The following is a 25,877-nucleotide window of genomic DNA, read 5'->3' as shown; positions in this document are numbered from 1 at the left end:
ATATTCGGAAAAGAAAATCAGTATATCGATGAGGTTATAAAAAGTCTGCGAAAAATTTTCGATCTGAAAATCCTCGGAGAAACGAGAAAATTGTTAGGGATCGAATTTTGTTAAGATCATAAAAATTTGTATTTGCATCAACAAAGTTACATAGAAGAAATTTGTGAAAAATTTAAAGAATATAAAATCCCGATAACTTCTTTACCCATAGTAAAAGGAACTGTTATTTCAAAATTAGATTGCCCAAGTTCGAAATGTGAAATAGAAGAAATGGAAAGAATTCCCTATCGAAGTTTGCTCGGGAGTTTAGCATTTTTAGCAAACCGTACTCGCCCCGACATAACCTACGCGGTAAATGTTTTATCGCAAGTGCAGGAAAATCCCGGAATCAAACACTGGGAAATACTACTTAAGCTTCTGGGTAACGTTAACGTTAGGTCTACCAAAGAATATAACTGAACTTGTCCAAAGTGCGAAACATCGAAATGAAAAGTTTTTCAGATGCCGATTACGCTGCAAGTAGGGACGACAGAGTTTCATTGGGAGGAATGATAATTTTTAACCGGCTTCAAAAAGGAGGCGGTTATCAGTTCATACCGTATGTATGTTTTTTTGTTTTGTTTGTCCACTCATAGCGTCTCACCTATTGACCGATTTGGATGATTCTTTTTTTAATGGATAGAGGATGGCTCAACTTAGGTCCCATTACTTTGTTTGACCATATTTGTTCTTTAGAAAAAAAGTTATGGGCAAAAAACAGTAAATTTCCCTATTAAATGATTAAAATGATATTGTAGCGTTCGCACTTTTCATCCGTGGATAACGGTGGCTCAGTGGTAGAATTCTCGTCTCCCACGCGAGCGACCCGGGTTCAAATCCGGGCTAGGACAAAGTGAATTTTACTAAAATTTCGTTTCTACTGTTTCCCGTATTTTCTCGAATGTTCTATTAATTTCTGTATCTTCTCAAGTCTGGAAAGTTCCAGCATTTTTTCAAGTTGTATATAAGGAGATGTAACGTTCATTCGTGGTTCTGAATAAAGATCTCGAGACTAACGAGTATTCGCTTCATTTGGCTTTAGCATTGTCTTCGCTATCTTCATCTACGCGACAATATGTAACTCATTGTTATAAAAGTTTGGTGCCATATAACTGTAACATTAATAGTAATTGTAATGATAATTTTGAATAAAGGCTTTTCTAAAGCAATACAGTGATATAGAGCCGCACTTCTTACTAAGTAACTTCTTACTTTTACTGAAATATCTACATTTACACTAAAAAGAATGAAATAAAAAAATTTTGAAAAAAAAAAAAAAATAGAGCCGACTTCAAAATTGCTCTAAAAAGTGAAAAATAATTTTATTCTTTAAACACCATCGATAATACTTTTAAACATAATTTTTGAAGTTGGCGCAAAAACAAAAAGTAAAATCCATTGTAACCATGCTTCGTTCATATTTTTATCAAAAAATCATCCAAACTTATGAACGAAACATTTATATCGTTACTCAAATATGCTGCCATCAATGCATAATGCATGTGGTAGTGAAGAAACTGGACGTGGTTAAATTTATACTTGTAGTTGAGTTATGGCTGTGAATGATTTTATCGATCGTTTTTGCGCCAATTTCAAAAATTATGTTTAAAAGTATTATCGATGGTGTTTAAAGAATAAAATTATTTTTCACTTTTTAGAGCAATTTTGAAGTCGGCTCTATTTTTTTTTTTCAAATTTTTTTTTTATCGACGAAGTTCCTATCGTGTGGAAAACAACGAAGCAAAAATGTGTGAGTTTGTCCTCGATGGAATCCGAATATATCGCATTAGCTGACGCGGCGAAAGAGTCTGTGTGGCTGAAAAATGTACTAGCGGATGAAAATTTGAACTTCGGTCTTGGAGACTGTACTTTAATTTGCGACAACAAATCGGCAATTGATTTCACGAAATCAAGTATAGAAAATGCGCGAACGAAACATATAAACGTTAGATACCATTTTATTCGCAATTTAGTAAATGGTGAAATTTTCAGTTTGAAATTTGTTTCTGGGAAAGAAAATGTTGCAGATTTGTTTACGAAGCCACCTACTAGATTGGAGTTAACGAAATTTTGTGATAAAGTTTTTGTTTGAATGTGTTTTCTTTTGGAAAGAATGACTTTTCCGGACTTCAAGTTTTGACCAGCGAGATGCTGCGTGATTTTGAGTTACATGCATGGACTTTGAACTTTTTGACTTTATTTCAAAGTGAACTTTTTGAACTTGAGTTATGCTGAACTTTTTACTTATTAGATTTTCTTCAAATTTCAAATTTTTTTGATTGAGTACTTGTGATATTTATGTATTGTTCTTGAAATGTTAGTTACATTTGCAATTGATGTTTTTGATGTTGTGAAAGTGATGGTATGTTTGAAGAGTAATTTGCACGGGAAGGAGGTCGATGTTGATTATTGAAAGAAAAGTTATCGATTCCCATGCAAATTCGTTCTTGCACGTCGGCTGGGTGCGGGCTGACGCGATTGACGTCATTGCCAATCGGCGATCGGCACGTGCCGAGTCGACGTGCATTGAGATGGAATGAGGTGGTGTTTGGAATGAATGAGTGAGTGAGGGTAACTATCAAGTTGATAGATGGAGATCGTTTTTGTTTTTAAGCGATTCTGTTTTTATTTATTATCCTGTAAATAGTTATGTTTGAGTGTTCAAATAAATGACGAGTTTTTAAAAATTAGTTTTTCTTTCAAAAAAAAAAAAAAAAAAAAAACTGCTACATGGGTTTAGAACGTTGGGAAAGTTCAGGAAAGGAATTTTTTTTTCCCAACAGGACTTTTTACTTTTAATTTGTTTTAAACTGATATTATTTAATTAATTTGTAAAAATTATTAATAGATAGTATATACGCAAGGGCGTAAGGCGAATATATTCTCTGCTGTGCGGATACACTCGTTGAGAGCACGCGCATCTTGCGACAATCATTCAGGTTCTTCTTCTTTACTTCTAATTTGTTTACAATTAATATTACTAATGCAAAACATAGTAGCCATAGCTAGATAATATAGAAAGACGCAGATACACTCGCTACTGTAAGAAAATATTTGCTGCTTTGCGGATATATTCATTGCGGACATGCGCATCTCCCCATAATTGCGAGTAATGTTCTAGTTTTCCACCTATCCTTTTTCCTCTTCTGTTAAAAAACTACTAAAATGTTAATCCTCTCTTTTCTCCTATGCATCAAGTGATGACAACCGAGCAAGTATTTTGATGTGGCTTTGTATTTCCTTTTTTCCTCTTTTTTTTGTGTTCATATCAAATCAACAAAAGCACCTCTGTGGCTTTAAAACTTTTCATATGGGGCCAGCAAGTTCGTATTTTTGGAAGTTCGTACCGCACCTGGCGTAGGCGCCGCGCTTTCAGTTTAACAAAACAATGTGAAAAGAAAAAGTTGTTTCTGTTAGTTTTTTTTTTTTTTTTTTGCTTTTTTTGAAGATATCTGGAACGTAATTTAAACAGATTAAATATTTCAAAAAAAAGAAAAGAAGAAAAAAAAAAGAACCCACACACACACCATATGCGCCGCACCTGCTGTCTCCGTCGCATCGGTAATTTATAAACTTCTTTTTCTCGTAAGTGCCGCGGCGCTTATGTCAGAAAATACGGTATTGTTTTGGAATCCTTGTATGCATTGGGCTATTAAGGGACCAACGGCTGATGGGGGACTTGCTCTTAGTGGTATCTCTCATCTTCATAAATAACACTTTTGCTATAGATTTATTGCACTTGTTTTTGTCCCCTCTCTGAACAGAGAATTTCCACTGAGCAGCGAATTGCTAGTTTTTCCTTCATTCTCAGAAATTTGGGTATCCTATTGATTTCTTGACTTGACAGCTTAAAAAAAAAAGGTCCCACCAATGTATGATCTGCAGTGGAGATATAATTCCCAAAAATATGAGCTTACGAATGCAAACATATCTGCTAAATGAAGCTTAGTTTTTAAATTTTGAAATTTAGATTAGGTCTTTGCCTCCATAGGCTCACATAATTGGCATGAGAATTAGTTCCTTGTAACCTCAAAGCATATATCTGCAAGCACTTATTTCTTTATGATTAAAAATGTTTTCTTTTAATTTTGGAATCCTGACAATCCCCCCCCCCCCCTTTTTTTGAGCAATCACATTGCTTATTGTTCTCACTTGACTGTTTCGATGTCTTACGATTTTATTCCCCCCCCCCCGCCTCCCTCTGCAGCACCACCGTCGACCGATCCCTCCCGATACTGCTCCTCTAGCGAAAACCGTATCCAGGTTGCGTCTATGTCCAATACGCACACCTACCTACACACACGCACACACGAATACATACATACACACACCATCAGTCACACACGAATACATACACACCTCATCACACACACTCATGCCTGCACACAGACACAAACACACACGCCTACACACACACTCGTGATTGCGAAAAACATAATTTAAATTCAAGATGTCAAAATTAAAATTTTTTTTTTAAATTTATGATTTTTATTTTTTATATATGATAGACAATGATTAGTTTGCAGATACTTTTGAGTTGCATGCGCAGATACTTTATATTTTTATCTGACTCTGGTAGCCAGTGGCAGTAGTCCCTTTTAGTTTATTAGCCGCTTGTTTATCATTAGTTGCCACTTGGTAATGTATCTAGTAATTGTTGGCATATGAGACCTAATTTTTCATTGATTTGCATTTTTATTTTCCCCTCACCCTAAAAGTGCTTTCAAACCTTTTGTACATGCCTGCAAGTATGCGCTTGCTAGTTTTTGAGAGGGTTGGGTAGAGAATGAAGCAAATAATGGCTTTTCTTATCCCTTGGCAATTTGTAATACTATGTGTGAACTTGGGACCACATTTTTACACCATTAACTAATTTCAGCAAAGTAGTAATGAATTGTTTTGAAAGAAAAAGAAATCAACGAAGTAATAATTAAAAGAACATAAAACAGCATATAAGGCACAAATAAGTAGTATTTTTTACTTTTGAAGTAAATTTATGTATTCAATTCTTAAGAGTAGTAATTACCTGTCACAGGTTTGCTTTTTAAAAAGTGGCCAGTTGAGCATTTTATGTAGTCGGCAAAGTAAAATTTTTACTGCCATGGAAAATAATGGGCAGTATCTGCAATTTTTTTTTTTTTTCATTTTTTTGTCATCTATTGTACTTTAGCTTTATTGTACAATCTTGCTTATTTGGTTTCTGCTGAAAACAAAGCACTAAAATCACCAATTTTGAAATTGTTAACTATACTATATAGAAATTTCATAATCATACTTTTTAAAATGTGTTAAACTGAAGTATCAGTATGTCTGTGTGCAGGGATTTTCCCATAGGGTATGCTCAATGTACGGCGTATACTTTCAAACATTTTTTAGACATATAGCGTATACCCTCAAGCTTCAAAAATGTTCATATTATGACATATTATATATATGATTGCATACACATATTGTGCTTAATGCATTACTGGGGGTAACCTTTAGAAAAATTAATGGGAACATCACTGTCTGTGTGTACGAATATTAAATTAATTTGCAATTTCGAAAAATGCAATTGCTGGGTCAAATGAGGTAAAAGGAAACACAATGTAATTCTTTCAACTTTTAATCCTTCCCCCCTTTTGAACAAGTTGAGAGTATGAAATTTTGTACATTGTGTAGAAGACTACACTCTCCAAGAGAAATTGGTATGCAAAACTGATTTTAAGACTTTGTTAGTGAATCAAATCATGTTTCCTTTCATCCCAGAGACTATGGGGTAAATGGAAACACCCTTTTTATTTCTTTATTGGGATGATGCTTGTAAATAGCTGAACTATACATAGTTTGTTTAGAAGCCTAAGAAGTTTTTCACCAGCAATAATAAAACTGGCCCTTAGGTTGCATTCAAACTGCTGAATTGTCCAAATGTGATATGACATCATTTTCAAAGAAAAATCATGCAAAAAATTGTTATGTGCTGAATTCATGTAAAATACACACAAAGGTGTCATTTACATCAAAACAAAATCATTGAAAAAAAAATAAGAAGAATGAAATACTTAGGTGTTTCCATTTACACTTGAGATGATTCATGGAGTAAATGGAAACACCTAAATTGCACATAAAAAATAACTGAAGGGCAAATTCACTACTAAATGTTTTTAGTAACCTCCCACATGACAAGTAAAATTAGTGGAAACCGGTTACTCTGCATTTGTAGACCTACTGGAGAGGAAAAGGTAATATCACTAATCATTAGAAGAAAACTTTTTCACAGCTTCATCTTCAAACAATTAATGATATCTTCACACTTGTTTGGAAACTTGAGGATCTCTCAGAATGTCTTCTATATGTTACTTAATCTTCACTCACCTACAGTTTAGTTTCAAAAATGACCATATGTTGTGGTAATAGTTTGTTTTCAATTTACCCCATGTTTCCTTTTACTCCAGTTGACTCTATTTTCTGTAATATTTTGCTCAAAAATATCTTGTATTTTTGTAAAAATTCCTGTGATTTCCCTTAATATTTTTGACAAATGTCACTTCTATGGCTCTGATTTCGATAAGAAGGAACTAAAAATAGTATAAATAAATCTCAGTACATTATCTGTGTTAATTTTATTATTCCACAATTTTTAATGAATAATTTTTACCTTTTTCTTTGTCTTATTATTGTATTATGACTTTGTAGGTTGAATTTCTTATCAGTTAATCACAATGATGGAAACCGTCTCTTTAAAGCTGTCCACCAAACAGATACATTATCTGAAGAAGTTTTACAACAGATTCAAGAACTTACTGTAAATCCTAGTCCTTCAGTATCTTCCAGTGATTCTGCTGTTTTAGTCAATGGAAGTAAGCATTTTTAGCAGTATATGTGTCTATGCCTGTATACATTTTTTAAATTTATCATTTATTTACAATACATGGACCTTCTTCTCAGAAAAAATGTTTCTAGTCGGATGATATATTTGAGTAAAATGTGTATGTTATGCATTGTCATCATTCTCAAAAATTTGAAGAAATAATAAAGTGTTCACTCCATTTTACCAACTTTAATAGTCTGAAACTTTAATAGTATAAACTCTCTGTTAAACGACTTTCATGGGACCACTAGAAATCGTCCTTAAGTAGAATATGTCCTTCAATAGAATGTTGAATGGAGCATCCGGGACCATGAAAAGTCGTCCTTAAATAGAAAAGGCGTTAAATAGAGCATTGTTAAATAGAGAACTAACTGTATTTACATATATAGTATGTGCATAACTACATTTGGGTTAAGAAAATGTATGTATGATGACTTTACAGATGCTTCAGAAATCCCTGCCACATCACTCCGTTCAAAACCCACACATTCCGAAGGTAACCCTCAGCAAGAAGTGCGCTTTAAGCTAGATGACGTACAACAACGCAAAGAGAAGTCGGAGTCAGATAGAGAAGTGCAGAACGAAAAATCTGACCGTCGTAACAAAGATTCACAGATAGGAAGAGAAAGACGGACTGGTAGACAGAACGTTGCAATGCAGGTACTGTTTATTACTTATTTTAAAAAAAAGTTCATTTCTTTTGTGTGGGGAGGGGGGGGGGAGAAAAAACAAAGTTATATTTATTTGTAAGCACATCCTAAATAGGTAACAATAAAAACCAGAAAAGAATGTTTTGTCATCTCAATATACCACTGTAAATGTTTTATTATAATATTTCTGTGTGAAATTGAAATTTATAAAATGATCATCTCTTTTACATACTTTAAAATAGTTAAGGCATGCAAATATCAGCATTTTTAACACCATAGAATAACAATAACAATTTGTTTCCTAAAATATTGATTCTCATCGAGGTATATCGTTTAGAATAAACATTTCTCATTTTGATAGTTTTTTTTTTTGTGGTAGTGAGATTTATTGCAAAATCTAACGCGTGAGATTAAAATTTTTAGTACCCAATTACTGCTTTATTCTGTTTGAAATTGTATGAAATTATTTTCAGGCTATTCTTCAACAACGAGCTGCACAAATTTCTTCAAATATGCTAAACCGAACGCAAGAAAAAGAAAACAACTCAGTAAGTGTTTTTATTTAAACTTTAGTGAAACAAAATACAGTGAATTGAGAAATATATTTGGTTTTTACTCTGCAAAATAGTTATGCAAGAAAACTTTTCTGCCTTAAAATCCAAATAAATATTTTTTTTAGCCACTACACCAAGATGTGAGGCAGAATTCTCGTCCTGTTAACCACATTGATGTTCGACCATCTCAGGAAAACTGCATAGCAGCTCAAATTGTTAAAGAAGTAAGACTTAAGACAAATTTTCAAACATAATTTCATCTACATTTTTGTTTATTTTATTTTGTCTTAGCAGATTTCTATATTAGACTATTTGTATGCTCTAAAGTACATGTTTTTTTTTGTTTTTTTTTGACTAAAATTTTGTGAATAATAGTGGACACCTATGACATATGCATTATTCAGGGAAGTTTTCTTTTGTGCTCAAAACAAATATATTATAATTAGAGAATGATATTTATCATCCATGTGTCTCGCATCCGTTGAAAATTACTGAAACTATTGAAAAAAAAAACAAAAAACAAGTACTGACAATGAAAAAAAAAATCCATTTAGACTGGCTGTCGTCGATAAGCAGTTAGGCGCTGAAAATTTTGTAACACCAATTGTTAATGAATGGTTCATACTTTTTTGCCTATGTTCCTGTAAAAGAAAGAAAAAAAAAGCATCATGCAAGGCTTAATGCACCTTTAAAATATTTTTGAAAACCAAATAAGTAAAAAATAAATAAACATTGAAAAATTAGAAAGTAGGGTATTGTGTAAAGCTGTTGATTAGCAGTTGCCAGTCGCCAACAAGCGTCCAGTTTATTGGACATGGCTACCAAAAAATCAAGTTCAGTTGCCAAAGTGTAGACCATGTGTTACTTTATTAGTTAAAAATAATATTGCAGTATGGCAACATACTTCCAATCCAATCCAGTTCTATCCTTGAGAAAATTCGCCTAAAAGGGGAAATATTTCAACTTTATGCGGATGAGGCAGGTTAGTTGGTTCTATTAAGTTTGGCGCATGAGCCTTATAGGCTATATTGCATCTATTGGGGACGAAGCAGATATCCATTCGACATGTTATTTCCTCCGTAAGTGGCTCTGTCTTGATTCTACTTTTTTCAGCAACTATTAGCCAGAGTCTGCAGTGCCTCATATAATTTTTTTGAATTGGGAATATGGACTTTATTAATTAATGGATCATTTAAATTTTCTAAAAATTAATTATCCGAGTTAAAGATAAATAAAACAATGACTAACAACCTTTTACTTCCTAATCCTTTGTCCCATTATTTTCCTATTGAACTGAATGCTCAAATGTTATTTATCATTTTCATTCATATATTTGTCAAACAAGTCTGATCTAAGGTATTTTCTTTAGAATTTCATAATTTTTTTTCCTCTCTTTCTCTTAGGTTAATCTCAACAGACCTCCAGCACATATATCAGCTGAGCAGTATAACCAATTTCAACAACAAGTTCATTCAATGGTACATAAAAAAAGATCTAGTTATACTAATTAATGTATCTTGATATAAATTGTCTTCTGTTTAGATTTGCTTCCAAGAATCTTTTACAGTTATTACAAAGGAAATGTTAAAAGTCAAGTAGTTAACAATCTGAGCAGTAGTATTGCGCTTTATAAATTAAATTCATACCTTTTCATGATTTTTATGTGGAGTAATAGGAGAAGTATGTTGTACAAAACAAGATTAGAGGAGTATTTTATAGCAACAGAGAAAAAGTATAATTTATGCTACGTTAAGTGTATATTTTCAACTAAGGAAGAAATAGTGATTATACATAAAAGAAATCTTTTTATATGAACATGTGAATGCACACTATTCCTAACCCAGGTATTGGCGAACGGATGTTTTGTTTTGTGGAAGAAGTATGACTTGACATTGCCATAACTGTAATTTTACTTTTCCTATAAAACAAGAATTTTTCTCTTGCCTAAATTATTTTTTCCATACAACTTCATCAGCCATTTCCTCAGTATTGCCGCTGCTATCCACTTAGAGTAATTTAAGTGTTTTAAATTTTCAAGTGTTGATATTCCTGAAGCTCTTTGGGTTTTTCTTTTTTGCATGACTGCACTTAAGTTATGCCATGGTTATCTCTTTTTTTGTGCAAAGTTAAAGAATAGTGTTTCCAAAACTAGATTATCATCAGCCACTGTTCAATTGGTCAGGACTTTCTAATGACATGTTAAGTCTTTCTGCTAGAGATTGATTTCAACACTAATCTATTAGAAGTCACTGACTGGACTCCCCCCCCCCCCTCCCCAATACTACTTATGCCCCCTCCACAAGTAAGCAGAAAAAAAATGAATGGATGACACAAGATGTCTATTATGTTTTTTTGTCTCCAAAAGCCATTTAAAATATTATACTAGGATAGCGGGCTACGGTAGGACATTTTATGTCAGTTTAAATTTGATTCCAAAAATGATTTATCTGTGTTTTTCTGCTGCAAAACAAGCGAAAGATTTATGTTTTGGGAAGCAAATCTCAATAATAAGGCATCATAGTTTGCATATAGAATGTATCCATTATAAAGTAAACAACAAAGTTAAGCCTATTGTAGAGCAGGCTGAAAATTATTCTGAACAAGAAGTTCCGTCTAGAACTAGACGAGCCTACTTTCCCGTATACCCATACTACTTTCTAGTACCTGATCAATATTCTCAAAAATAGCTAAAATCGCAAATTTTTTCAAACATATTTTTTTTTTTATATTTTAAGCTGATTTCTAGGAATAAAATATTCCTTACTTTTCTTCAAAAAAACGAACAAATAAAATAGCAGCACCTTTTAAACAAAGCAGCTAATACACTTCTTTCCATTAAAAATTTTTTTAACAGCTTTCAAAACGAAAAAATAATAATAATAAGTTCATTAAAATAAATACATCATATAAAAAAAAATCGTTTCTTTTTCCCCTGTGCCAAAAATAATTTTTTAAACGAATTAATGCACTTACCAAAATAAAAAAAAACAATAAACTGTCAACTTAAAGAAATAATTTTCATTGTCAAAAAAAAAAAAAAAATCGTCTGCGCATATTTTTCGAGTTTATTCACCGAAAACTAAATACCTAAATTAAAACTTTAGCGTGAAAATAAAAACAAATCATATCAACAATAATTATTTCACAGTTAAAACCACAGCAGCGGAGTCGGAGTCAGAGTCAATCTCATTTTGGGATAAAAGAGTCGGAGTCGAATATCCAAGAATCGGAGTCAGTCATTTGTCCTCCGTGTATAAATGTTTGCCAAAGCTACGAAGTCAGAGTCGAAGTCGGGGAGTCGGAGTCCGATTAATTGTCGGGAACAGGAGTCAGAGTCGGTGTCAGGTGCCCCTAAATTCTCGGAGTCGGAGTCGGGAGTAGGTCGTCAAGAGCTATTTCCAACAAAGTTTGTTTCAAGTAAATCCGCCTTTAAGTTCGGAATCTATATTGACTTTCAGTTTCCCCTTAGGCACTAATGTTAAGAGATTTGAACTGTTCAAAATTGAACGAAAACTTGTTCAAATCAAAAAGATATTTTTGATACATGTTTTTTATCAAAAGTTTTTCCCTACAAAGTTTGTTTGAAGCCACTTTGCTTCTAAGTTCAAGATTTATTTTTGATTTGAATTTCCCCGTAGGCGCTAATGTTAAGTTTTATTGAACTGTTCAAAATTGTACGAAAAATTGTTCAAATCAAAAAATGAATTATGGGAATGAGATGTCCTCGCTGAGATCTTTCTAACAAAAAAAAAATTGTTCGAATCGGACTATTCATTCAAAAGTTATTAGGGGGGGATAGACAGACAGACCGACAGACAGACAGACAGACATTTTCCCCCATCTCAATACCCTACTTTCCAATTTTTAATTTTTCAATATTTATCTAACTATTTTATTTAATTTTGACTTTTTTTTGTTTTTCGGGATATTTTTAAGATGTATTAAGCCTTCTTTCATGCTTTTTTCTTCTTTCTCTGATTTTTACTGGGAAAGTAGGCTAAAAATGAAGTAAATAATAATGTCTTACTTTTTTTCATTTTATTCAATATTACTAAATACACTTACATGTGCTGAGAAGTTCACTATATATTTGTAATAAAAATGCCTGATCAATGAGTATAATGTTAGTTACTTTAAAAGATTGGGTTATCAACAACTTTAAATCAACATTCCAAAATAGCGTACAAACAGTAACTTTAGATTTACTGCATTTTGCAATTTGCTGGGTACACTTTTGCAAGCTTAATATGTTAAATTAAGAGTAGAGAACTGGTTTAATAGCCTTGCCAGCTGAGTGCAGTACTAGGCTTTCTAGTTTTCTCTCCCCCCCCCCCCCCATCTATACTAAAAAATTTTAGAAATGCAAAGTTAATCAGACTGACTCAAAGATACCCTGAGTTTTTGTTTTGCAGAAATTTGATGAACGTACAATCACTCCTGCATATGATTCTGATGTTCTCTTTCTTATTTCCTATCTTCATTACCCTATCCTTTTCCCACAATTGGTTTTTTCAATTGAAAGTTTGCTGCGGGAGAAGGCACATATTCAAGTACGAGTGCTTGTTCAATAATGCCTAATATTTATGACCTGATTTGTATAACCATATAGAAAATTATTATTTTCAGCTAGTTGTTGTGAAAATTGTGTTTTTTATATTTATTTTGAAATTGTATATCCAGTTCCCACTGAAGTGTTTGAAATATTACTAATAACAAAATATGTATTCACTTCAGGCTGGAGCACCCCATTGTGAAAGAAATGAATCTTGGATCCAGCAGTATAATATTCAGCAGTATGTTTCATTTTCGTGTTCAAATAAATTATTATTTTAATGCCTAGTAATTGTATCTTTTGTAACTTTTTGATATTGTTAACTTGCTAGAAATGGTGATAAACTTAGAGCTGCAAGTAAAAAAAGCCCCTCTTGCTGATGTTATTTGATATCCAAATAGCTCAATAATGACAGCAAATGATACAACATTTTGTCCAATGATTAGCTGAGAACTCGGTTCTATACACTCGAATAGCATTTAATCTTGTACCTGGTTTAAATTTTATCCATTAATAATAACCATTTCTTCTCTTAAAAATGTCTATTAAATATAATAGCTCAGAGCATTTATTATTTGAAGTGTATAACTAAAAATTGTAAGGTTTTTTTCACTCTAAAATAATTGCGTTTTTATTTAAAAAAAATAATTCTAGAGAGGGAGAAAAATCTATGAATGATAAAAGACACAATGCCAACTGTAGCATGGATTATTATAGTGTGATAAATGCTGTGACAAAGCAAAAGTTAAAACAAGTAAACAACTGTTTTGAGACTAACTAAGGAAGCAAGCCTCGTGTTTGCAAAAATTGAATTTTTTCATACATGAGTATAAAATTTGTACTTATTTTTTGAAACAGATGTTCGTTATGTTTCATTCTCCTTTTTTAAAACGTTTATTTTCTCAAGAAAGAGATAAAATGCTTCTAATTTTTCTTTGAATTTTCTTAGTTTTCCTTTCTGAGTCCCGTAAGTTTTCATCAATTTTAAATACTTTTAACATTTTAAATGTCTTTTTTAATTTAGGGTGTTTTAATATTTGTTTGAGCAAAGAAAAAATGAGCTGTTTAAAAACTGTATAAATATTTATGAAACGTAAAAATAACAACACATGATCAACAGTTGATCAACGAAACATTATGCCGGCATCTCATTCTCGATCCCCTCATTATGATAGTAGTGTCCAGATTTGGTTATGTAAATTTTAGTAATCTTGAGTATAAAAATGCATTTTGGATTTTCAAATTAAAAACTATAATACCAAATGATGAACTTGATTTTAATACTGTAGGTTTTTTATTTTAGCATAACATTTTACCTAATTTAAAGTAAATCAATTCTGTTTTTCATTAAATTACATGCTAATTTACTATTAAAAGATTTTTGCTTCTAATTTACTATAAACTCATTTTAATTTCATAATATACTTTACTGTTTACTTAAATACATATTAATATATTTTTTCAATTGAATTTCTTTCATTCAGAACTGGTCTTGCAACTGTAAATCAAGTTGCACGTGATAATAACCCTGTAACAAGTTACATCCAGAATGCTTTGCCACGTGTGGTACAGGCACCTACTGCTTTCAATTTTCAACAACCCCAGCCACCACAACAGCAACAATCTACCCAAATCATCAACAAACAGGTAACTGCTGGTCCCACATTTATAGCAAACCCACCGAATGTGCTGTGGAATTACATGGGCTTTGTGACGCCATACCAGCAAACGTGTGCCACCAATCCTGCCCAAGCTGGTACGCAACTAATAATGCAACCAAATGCCAATCAAACTCCACAACAGCCTACACGCCAACAAACAGGTTTTTATGTGATGAATGGTGCACAGCAAGATTTGCCTCACCTTGAAACTTCCAATCTCATCCATGCTTACAGAAGTACTGCAGCAGGCTCAACTATTTTGTCTCAGCAGACTCCCGAAATGATACGGGACCAAATGCAAGAGCACCTAGCCACACATCCTCGAATTTGGCCTCAAGACAACGGAAGAGCTGCTGATATTGCAGCAAATCACATTGCAATGAACCAGGTATATGCATTAAAATTATTCTTTGTTTATTTCTTTTTACTCCTGCTTAAACTTTCTATTAACTGAAGCAAACCGGTTTTTGCTGCTTTATTTTTTTTAAACTCTCTGCTGTCCTGCAAATTTTCAGAAGCCTTTTTGTGTTTCTTCTTTTATACTTTGAGAATAACTTCACAGACATTGTGCTGGGCAGAGTAATTTCTTTATTATGAAGAAATAATTCATATGTTATTGCTAGCACTTTGTTGCCAAGAAGAATATGTTTGGAACATGTTAGGCAGTTAGAGTTGCCAATTTGTCTATCTCCACCACAAATGGTGCCACTGCTGGAAAAGGCTCCTTTGGAAGAAGAGAACAAAATGCCCTGTCTCTCATTGCTGACCAGATAGACCCATGTGTGTGCAAAATGTTTCTTTCTGAAATGTAATTTTTTAATTTGTGTGCGAAAAATTTGAGCTAAAGTTTTTAATGTTTTTACAGGTTGTTAGTCGTGCAGTCCCTCAGACTTTGCAAAATAGTTTATCTGCACAACAACTGCAAGCTGGTGGATCATCTGTACCATCTCATGACATGGCCTCTAACACATATTCACTCTTCAATTCTCCATGGCCTTCAGGCATAACCATGACAAGATCAAACAAAGAAGGTAATTTGGATTCTGTAATTGAATTTGGTTTGTGTTCAGAGTGTAGTCAATTTTGTTTTAAACATACTGTTGGGATTTCAGTTGACACCTAGTAAGATGTGGAAGTTCTCTTCCCATCTTCACTAGCTTTGGATGTAGAATCGCATTCAGGTGCCATTAAAGTAAATTAATTTCTATGTTTATGAATTAAACCTACTAAGTAGAAAATATAGTGTACTTCTTTGTACACACTCACAAAACAAAATCTATGCTGAAGGTATAAGGAAAGGAAAATTCATACCCAGAAAAATATTTCAGCAACGTTTGCAGTATGTAGAATGTCAGTCATTTTACAAAAATAAAAACTTGAAGTGTTCATCAGAAGAAAAAAAATATATTATTCGTCTTTCATCAATGAAAAGCTTTTAAAAAAATGGAATGTATCATTATCCAGCTCAGCAGGATAAATAAATGAACATTTAAAAAAATGACATTAATTTAATTCACATTGCACCAACACTAACCGGCCTTCATTTTAAAATTCCAAAAGTTAACTTCTCCAATAAAAAATAGACACTATTTCAGAATATTTCAAAAATCATTTTATAATAATGCTTCAAGCTAACATAGTTACGCATTGCAATTTTGCCAAGTAGGCAGTGGCAGGCATGCACATGATTTGTGTACCATTTATTTTAGTAGGATTGTTCTTTCTTATCATTTATTTCTTATATGCTATGTTGGCACACTTTGATGAGAAAAATAAATTTTGCACTGTTTAAAAAAAAATTTATGAAGCGATATTTTAAACATATCAATAAGTGTATTATTCAAAGCACAAATGGGGTAGTGCTTTGTGTTCTAAAAGAACATAAGTGACAAAATTAAAAAAATTAAGAGATAACAAGCACAAATGGTAGGTGAACATCTCCTCTGTCTTGGGGCAAGAGATTGTACTAGTAGCCCTGTTAAGTTCTGTTATACTGTATTATATAGAAAAAAAATTCAATGAAAGCGTGCCAAGCACTGCAACTTTAAATGTGTTTTACTCAAAACTTGAATACGTCCACTTACACCCCTTTGCTTCTCACTGCCGCAAATGTTGATTTATGTTTTAAAAGGTGCAAAAGAAGTGTTATATTATTTCATACTTCTTCAGCTGCACCAAAAATTAATAGAAGTGTTGTTGCATCTGATGTATGGCATATGATTACATGTTTGCCAATTTTGCAGGAGGTCAGCATAATGGCATTGATCCAGTCTTTATGCAGTCTAGAATCCAGGTTTGTAAAATTGTATTATCTTTTAAAGTGACCATACTTAAAAATGTTATAAATTATTTTGTGTTTTCTTTAAAAAAAAAAAAAAAAAGAAGAGGATCTAAGAACATTGCTAAATGTTGAAGTTTATGACTGAAGGTAAAGATTTATTTCACTGAGTAAAGAAAAAAAAAATAATAAAATTTAATTTAAAAAAAAGGCTTAAAAATAAGAAACTTTCTTCTTTTTAAATCTTTGTTTTTCTCGCAGTAAGAACTATTATCTGGATGTCTCGAACCTGGAAAGTCATGAGTATCGACTATGATCGAAAATGGTAATGGAAAGTCTTGATTTTCAGAAAAAATGCTCAAAAATCGTGGTGACCGCTGCTCATCAATTTTGAGTTCAAGCCCATGCATATTTATCGAATTGTGCAGATTATGTGCAAAATTTACATATCTTACACTTTTACACATCAATCCTGATTTTTCACACATTTCAAAACCTGATTGTATTTGCTTCTATAATACTCGCTCATTTTTCTTTACTAAGTGATTCTACCATTTGGACATTTATAATAATGTGTTTAGCATTATTTTTAGCCCTCCTAGTCTATCTAATTGTGTAGTTGAGGACTTGTAGACTTTTCATTTTTCCGCTCTCAGTTGAATTTCAAAGTTTTAAGTCATTTGCATCCGTGTTGATACAAAAGACCCATAAAAATTATCATTAATTTCCAAAGATGTTTATTTCATTGCATGTCTTGTGACAACCAGTAGCAATTATTTTTCTCACAGTTTCAATATTTTTGGAGTCACAGCATTTCTTAGAAAACCCCTCTAAAACATAGTTTCCCAACTGGTAGTCCCAAGCGGCATTAAGGGGCTTCGCGAAAATAATATTGTAATGGCAGAATTTTATAATTCAAGCATTTTTTTGTTCACCATTTATTCGTCTCTTGCGAGGCGCGGCTTTTTATTGCTTTCATCGAGTCACAAAGAAGTTCAACTTTCAGATACAATGTAGATGAAAATAAAGCTTTCTCAGTAGCTTTTGATCGGAAAATTTTATTAAACTTGAAGGAAACATTGCATGGAGCATATGCAATTGCCTGTTTTACCATTAAAATTTGACAAAGAGCGACAGCACTCTTATGGTAGGCCGAAAATGCATAGAAGTCCCATCTTGCTGCTTTTAGTTGCAGTATTTTTCTCAATTCCCAGACTTCAATTTCCTTTGAGCTTTTATTGGTGAAAAAGAGAAGGAATATTTGAAAACCCAAAAATACTTTAGGAAGTATGAAAAAATATTTTTTCATAAGAAAAATTTCCTTGGTGATGCCTGCTACTGTGTGAAGTAAAATAAAAAAATAAATAAATCAAAGGAATTAAACTATGCAAATTTGCACTGTATGTAAAAAAGGAATTCATGAAATTTGTCCAGAAAGAATTTCTCCTAACAAGTGGGCATAAAAATATTTCTGTGAGTAAAAAATACCTTCAATGTAATAACTATAGTTAATTAAAGGTGTTTCTATCATTTTTCAAAAATAAAATAAAAAATTAAATTTTATTCCGTAATTTCAGTATAAGGATAAGAAAAATCTTCAGCGCTCAAACTTGAAATAGCAGCATGTTTATCTGAAATCGCAGTCACATGATTAATGTGTGCAGTATATTCCTACTAAACAGCTAGGCTCGTAGTCTACAAGAAGATAAAAATTTAAGAGTGTTCTAATTTAATTGGCAGAACAAGTATCATATTGTTAAATTGAGAGTTTTCTAAAAGAAAGGCATTTTTAAAAATTATTCTTTAATTTGCATCTGATTCAGGTTTAAAAACAAACATACTGTGTCAGAAAAAGACTTTTTAAATTTTATATCCCCTTTTGGACCTTGCTTCCATGCATAACATAATGTTATCACATTCAGAGAAGCAAATGAAATACTGAAACATAAGTAAGACTGAAACTGTCAGATATTTGAGTTAAACTTGGAGTTCCTTAGTTCCACAATTATCCCAATTAAGAGTTTTTTTTTAAAGTTGACTGAAGCTTAATAATAATTGGGTCTGTTTTTTGTTGAATTAGTTTTGCATTCATTCTCTAGCTATCATTTTAGTTTGTAGATGTGTGTGCTTCTACTGTTGGACTCGCATGCTACCGTGGATGAAATACCCAAAGTTCTAGGAACTAAAGCGGGTCGGTGCAAGCCCAACGAAAAATTTGTGGAGTGATCTGCTCGGGGGAAAAATGGAATTTAAAACACATATTTAACAGTCAAAAACAATTTTATTTAATAAGAATAAATATATCTTAAAACTTGTTATATCAACAAAGGTAAATAAGCTACTTTTAAACCTACAAACATTTTGACTTAAAATACCCCCCCCCCCCCATAAGAAACATTCATAGAAACACTTTTCATAATACAGTATCGTTCAGTTTCAAAACTTTACGGACTAGTCAAACGCTAGTCCACCTTGAGTCCAATGCCATTATAACAGAATAGTCCTGATAAAATTTAATATTAAACTCCATACCTCTCAGGATATTCCATCCTTAATACTTTGCATAAAACTGAAGGCCTGATCCATTTATATGATCCTACATGAAAGTTGATTGCAGCCTGTACCACTTGTGGCCAGCCGCCATGCTGGACTTCCCATAGACTTGACCTCTTGGACACCAAGAACCGCCACATCCGATTAAGAACCCTTATACTCGGACATCCAGTTCAGCCAGCCTTCAGGACACATTTTACTCCAATCCAGCATGAACCTTCAATGGTCTTGTGAAGCCTGTATCCAACAACATCAACTTCCGTGAAAGAAACTCCAATCTTTCACTTTCATTTCCTTCACCACTAAAATGTCTCAAGGTGACCAATAGAACCTGCTCACTCCCTTAGCCGGTCACAACAAACTTATTTCCTACATCTTTTATGAAATTGAAGTCCACTTGACAACATGCAACTGACAAACTGGAGCACACCGCTCCCAGCAACACATCGAACTGCAGTTACGACGACATCAAAACTAATAAGATAAGAGTAAGAGCTTGATTGATTGGGTGCACTCACTTAAGTACATTTCCCACTCCCACCACATGATGATGTGATGTTTATCGAATCACATGCATAAATTATCACTGTGAAACAACACAACACCATTTATATTCTAACTGTTAAACCTTTTAAAATAGTTGTTCAGATGCACTCAGCAAAAAGTTACTCAACTCAGTAACGGTGACGTCACATCATCGCGCCATGTAATCAAACGCACGATTTTGTTGGAGTTTCTATTTTGGAGAATGAATCGCTCGCTGGTTAGAAAACGGGGTACTTTTCAATGTGTGTTATAACAATAAAGCAAGTTACTAAAACTTTCTCACACCTTTGGAAATTTTCTTCAAGAACCAAAATTTCATATTTTTGCCAACATCTAGTTCTATACTTTCTAAGTTCTATATTTTGTTTTTATGTTTGCATTTTTCAATGAAATATTGAGAGATGTCAATCTAAAACACTTCTCCCAAATTTTGTTGCATGTGTGGCCTTCTTTCTTTTTCTCCTCTACTTTTTTGTTTGTTACTTATTACTTACTGCACAAGGGGTTCGCAAGAGAAAAAAGGTTAGGAACTGTTGCTCCAAAACATTGTCACTGAGATTCTTAGGTCCTTGGATGATTCTTGAAATTAGTTGTAAATCGTTGCCTTCCATGGTGCTCCACCACCAAACTTTGATTTAACTCTGTCACTACACGTCACTGTCTGTTTCAAACCTGGTCAAAAGTCATAAATAGTCATGGCTCTGAAATCCCTTAAACATAGCTTCACATTTACTTATCACTTATGAGTTTTTAAAAATCTCAGTAAATAAAATTTCACAGCTTTAGCTGTTCCATAAATAGACCAGCTCGTAAATGTTTGAATTTGTTACAATTCTTCACTGAAAATAGCTATGTTTTTTTTTTTTCCAGATTCTAAAATTTTTAAGTACTCGGCATAGGCGGATTTAGGACTGAGTTCCTAGGGGGGGGGCAGGATTTGTTTTTTTTTTTGAGCAACATTTTTAAATGCCCCCCCCCCATGGTTTTTGTCTGTTTTCTGTGATGCGTAAGGCCATTCTTTACTTTTTTATGTGTAGTTTTCATTACTGTGTGTAATCATGCTGTCCTTTTTAAATTGACCTCAAAAGGGAGGGGGCTGGTATTAAGAGAGTAACGCAGTGCTCCCTTTTAAGTGGGGTATAGAATATCTCCAGTTTTAGGGGGCCGGGGGTAAACCCCCCGGAGGAAATTATCTAAAATGGATGTAAAATTCTGCATTTTGAAGTCTTTTAAGGGTTAATTGGAAATAATAGGCAAATGATTTTTTTTTTTTTTTTAAGTTTTACGCTTTAAAAGTGCTTTGTGATGCAAGTTTAAAAAGAAATGGTGCACAGATTTAGAGAATAGGTATCAAGAGAGTAACATACTACCCATTTGAACATTATTCTTAATTTATACACTTGATAAGAAATAAAATTGAAGCACACTCTGCTTAGGAGTTTCAAAGACTTGTCTTATTATTTTCAAGGTTTGGTTGGTTAGATTGGGTTTTTGGTTCAAGAGCCCTTGTAGGCTATACTACGCCAATTCTATTCAGGGATTTTAGAACCTATCAATAATTTGCACTTTCCAGTCTCTGAAATTGAGTCAGAGATTATACACTTGTACAGTATTGCTCAAACTTTGTAAGAAATGGCTATTTTAAGTTTAAAAGAAAAAATAAACTTTAATTTCCTATTCAAAAGAGAAAAAATCATGATTTTTTTTTGGTTATAAGATTTTGGAAGATAAGTTGTTGCTATATAAACTCCTCCCAAAACTGGGGCGCATTGTCCCCTCCCCCCCCCCCTATATAAATCCACCCATGCTCTTCTGAACTATTCAAAAACGAAAAAATAATGATTTTTTTTTAATTTTTGGACAATGTGTTGTTACTACATAAAGTCCTTCCAAAACTGGGGGGGCATTGCCCCCCTCTGACCCCCCATAAATCCGCCCATGGTACTCGGCCTCATTGATTTTTGAGGCTTTTTTTAAAAGTTTGAATTTGATAAAAATCTTCTACGCTGAAAGTAGCTGTGTTTTTATTGCCAGATTCTGAAAACTTAATACTTGCCCTTGTATTGTATTTTTGAGGCTTTAAAAAAAAAATATTGTAAATTTTTTTTTAGTCTTTATGGTCTGGACCTGGCCCGTCTCCCCTCGAAAGGCTGCTGGAACAGCAAAAGCAGAGACGTGATGGTGCCACACAGTGAACTTGGCAATTAACAGTCTGCACTGGAATAAAAATGAAGAAATGATCAGTCAATACATAGTGGCATTCACTGGCTATTCAATGCCCTCCTACTGCAAAGAGGTGCTAAACACATCTCCAAATGCATCCACTCTTGGAAGAGGGTGAAGTTGAAGAAGCAAGACAACTCATGTAGCACTTTAAATGAGGCACTGCATCTTTTGTGCATCCTTTTTAAACAAGGTGTGCTTTTCCAGGTTGCTGTACCATGCAACTGGCTATGCATCGATATACTACCCACCATTCTTAATACTCGTACTGCAGATTGGGGTTTTTTTAACATAGCAGTGGAAAAAGAGTGCAATCTTCTTTCATTTGCACATTACTTGTTGATCATGGAAATGAAAATCATACTCTACCATGATGAATTGTCAGTTATGGTTTAGAAATCTCGGCATGTACTCAATACCTGTTTTCTCTATGTGAAAGTCTAAGATGATAAATAGTTGAAATGGGAACATTTTTTTAAATATGAGCTGAGGTTGTATTGCTTACCAATCCTCATACTGCAGACAATATAAAAGATTTAGGTTTTTATGCTATGGAAGCTGCTTTTCATAATGTGAATAGTTAAATCATCAATATTAAGTGCCATCTGGTGGAAGAAATCCTAGAAAATGTTTTTTTTTTTTAAATCAAAAACGAAAGTGTTTTGTGAAATATTGTCTCTGCAAATGGGTTAGGAAGCTATATCCCATAAGATATATTTTTTTAGGTGCTAAATCATAGCCATTGAAAGCTATTTCTTTAACATTTAATAATTGTTAGATCAATAAAGATTTTATTCTTGTTTTTCAGTAAAACCTTGGCCACATAATTTGAAAATTAACTTTAGTCAGGCATTTTCAATACTATATGTTTTTAGAATGTGTGCAAAGAAAGATATGCAAGCTTTATTGATATAGTGCTTGGTAAAAAAAAAGCCTGTAACACTTAATAGTACTTATGTACAGTTTTAAAGAGAGAAAGTCCAAAGTTTTATGGACCACTTAGATTTTTTAGTGTATGATACGAAATGTGACAGACCTCAACAACCATTTCACCCTTTTCAAATATTTGTGACACATGCATATCCTCAATCCATATCAGTGTGTAGTTTTAAAGCATTTCAGCTTTAAAAATGCTTCAGTAAGAAATTGTAAATTTTGTGTGAATCAAAAGAGAAAACATTTTCAAGTTAAATTAATTTGAGCTACAATAATATAGAAAGCTTAACAATTGAAAGCTATTTTGTTACATACCTTATAGAAAGTTTGAACAAAAAGAAATACTGTTAAACCAGCATTCTTACACCTTGAAGTTTTTCCCCCCTCGTTAGAGCATTGCCTTCTATTTTAAGATTTTAATTCATCACATTTTTTTAATGTTTGATATTTTGGGGCTAAAATACCAAATTTCTTTTTTGAAATTAAGGCATCCTTGGTCCTTTCTTTCCATGCTTTACTCATAATCTACTTTCACTCTTTCAATGTCATAGTTTTTTTCTAGGCAGAAAATGAAGAATATATCAAAAGAAAAAAAATCAAATTTTATGTAATTTTTTTTAATAACTCCTTAAAAACCCAAAAGGTCAAATGCTGAATAGTACATTCTTTTTACTTCACCGTTTCAGCATAGTTTTAAAGTATTTTTTTCTTAAACAATTTTATTTAAAGAACTTAAAAGACATTTAAAAAATTACATTTATTCACTTATTTTTGGAACATGTGCTTTTTTCTGTTCATAACAAGTATTTTTGGGCTAAAAAATTGATAAACCTTTAAAATTTCATTTAGTCAAAATTATAACCAGCTTATATTCTATAGATTGCACATAGAATATGGAGTTCCTTAATGGAACTATATTTTCTTGTTTAGGTGTTTTTGACATTTATTACATATATTTTCTTGTAGTTCAGTGGTTCCCAACCAGGAAAAATAATAAATTCTTGAGGTGCAATAGGAAAGTAGTGAGTATTTAAAAGATAAAATAATAATGGTAAAAAGGCAGCAAATATCAAAATTGAAAACATATATGAAAATGACTGGTAAGAATTCAAAAAGGAATCAAATTAAAAGAGAAACAAATTAAAGCTCATTAGCTCCCTCCTTACCCCAGCAATTGAATCTTAAGGATGTATTTAATAATTCATCACCAAATATAAATTTTCAAAATTTAAATTTTTGAAAAATTTTAAGTATGTTTTTCTCCACATTCCAATTCAGAAGAGAAAATAGTTTTATGAAAAACGTACTTCTGTTTTTGAAAAGTATGTCAATGATCTCAGTTAAGTATTTCCTTTCAAATAACTATCAGTTCGTTGTTTTGAAATAGAAAGAAGAAGAAAAAAAACCCTTAAAAAAAATACTTTTATTTTTTACTTGTTTTCAATTTTAAGAGTGATTGAATGAAATTGCTTTTACCATATACATTTTACTTCCAAGTTAAAACCAGGCAAAAATATTTACAATAATATTAATCACTTGTGCCAAGTTATGTTTTTTTTAAAGGAGGGGACGGTAGGTAGTAGTCGATTTCTGGAGGGGCAATGTGCTCAAAGAGGTTGGGAACCACTGCTCTAGTTCTATTTAAAAAACTTGACTTTAAGAAAATTACAAAATATTTTTTTCATTTTCAGATACTATTGTGTACTAAACCTTCTCTATTTTTTATGATTTTCAAAAATTACCGTCAAGTTAATTTACCAATAATTACATTACAACAATCTTTCAATGCAATTTAGAGATATAAAAATTTGTGAGTTTAATGTTTGGAAGTTTTAGCTTTTTGAAATAGTTTTGAAAGCCAGCGTCAGCCGACACAGTATTTGTTAAGCATTGTTGTTCAAACTCTAGAAAACCACTGATTTTTAATTGAAGATTTAACAAATATCAAATAAGATTGTTAAATTTAACAATCAAAGCAGTTTTAAATTCAAATGAAACATAATTATTTTGATTATGTAATTAGTTTTTTATGTGAAATGTTTTTTCTACGAGAAAAATAACTCCGTAACTTGATTGAAAAAACTTTTCGTTTAACAATATGTATGTTTCCTTGATATAATTTACCATTTAATCTTTTGTTGGCATAAATTTTAGAGCTAGGTGTAACTGAATCAAAACTTGGAAAAATTATTGTAATTATTTCTTATGTAAATTTAATCCTGATAATTAGTTACATTTTTGGACCTGTAACAAAGAAATACTTTTTGTTACGCATAAGGAGAAATATTAAATTACTTCTTATCAGATAAACATTGAAGAATTTTGATTTGTGCTTTGAAACATTTTGTTGTAAGAAATTATTTTTTGATTGTCCTAATTGCTGTATTATTGCAGTATCTAAGTAATTTGATAGAAGCTTTTGTAATTAATTTTGTTATGAATAATATTCAAGCATGAGTGGTATGTTGCATGAAATATGGCCACAAGTACAAATTAAAATTTCAAAGTGAAAGTTCTTGAAGCCTTATTAAACTGTTTATTGAATATTTCTAGTCTAAACCTTTGTATTTGTGATTATCTTTGATCTCTTTATTTTTGTTTTTTAAATTGTGTATTCTTTTATAAAACTTGCAAAATTACACATGTAAGTCGCCAATAAAAGTCACATTTCAAAGAAAAAAAAATGGTCTTCAATCTTTGGTGAAAGAGTTCCATTCTATCATATTTGTATTTAGCATTTTCACCATGATGAAAAAGAAGAGGATTATTACTTGAAGCAAGTCAACTGCACATTATTATTAACTAAAAGAGGGACTAATGTAAATACTTTCAGATTAAAATGCAAATCAAGTTTTTGATTTTCCAGATTGACCTTTTGATTGATTGACCTGTGAAGTAATTCAAATTTGTTTGTTCCTCACTATTAAACCATTAACACCACATATCAGTCAAGTCTGGAAATGCAATTACAGTAGATATTCAATTATCTGAAACTCCATTAACCAGAACCTCTTTTAACTGAAGTCTGGTTTCTG

The 25,877-nt window shown here is 32.3% G+C and overlaps 1 protein-coding gene across 2 annotated transcripts in view; it reads left to right on the top strand.

Annotated features, from left to right (window-relative positions):
• Positions 1-25,514, top strand: part of LOC129216089 (nonsense-mediated mRNA decay factor SMG7-like) — an 83,494-nt gene extending 57,980 nt beyond the window's left edge. The window contains exons 15-24 of one of the 2 annotated variants that reach the window (XM_054850237.1): positions 6,715-6,878; positions 7,332-7,549; positions 8,013-8,087; positions 8,219-8,317; positions 9,497-9,571; positions 12,828-12,886; positions 14,130-14,694; positions 15,172-15,337; positions 16,550-16,599; positions 21,795-25,514. In XM_054850237.1, coding sequence (XP_054706212.1) covers positions 6,715-6,878; positions 7,332-7,549; positions 8,013-8,087; positions 8,219-8,317; positions 9,497-9,571; positions 12,828-12,886; positions 14,130-14,694; positions 15,172-15,337; positions 16,550-16,599; positions 21,795-21,878 — 1,555 coding nt within the window. In that variant the 3' untranslated portion in view covers positions 21,879-25,514. Of the gene's footprint in view, positions 1-6,714; positions 6,879-7,331; positions 7,550-8,012; positions 8,088-8,218; positions 8,318-9,496; positions 9,572-12,827; positions 12,887-14,129; positions 14,695-15,171; positions 15,338-16,549; positions 16,856-21,794 lie in introns of those variants that run through there. The other variant, XM_054850236.1, reaches the window with a different exon arrangement.
• Positions 25,515-25,877: the final 363 nt, after the last annotated feature.

This window comes from Uloborus diversus, chromosome 2 (assembly GCF_026930045.1).
Source record: "Uloborus diversus isolate 005 chromosome 2, Udiv.v.3.1, whole genome shotgun sequence".
NCBI lineage: Eukaryota > Metazoa > Arthropoda > Arachnida > Araneae > Uloboridae > Uloborus > Uloborus diversus.
This window is presented reverse-complemented; position numbering and strand designations above follow the sequence as displayed.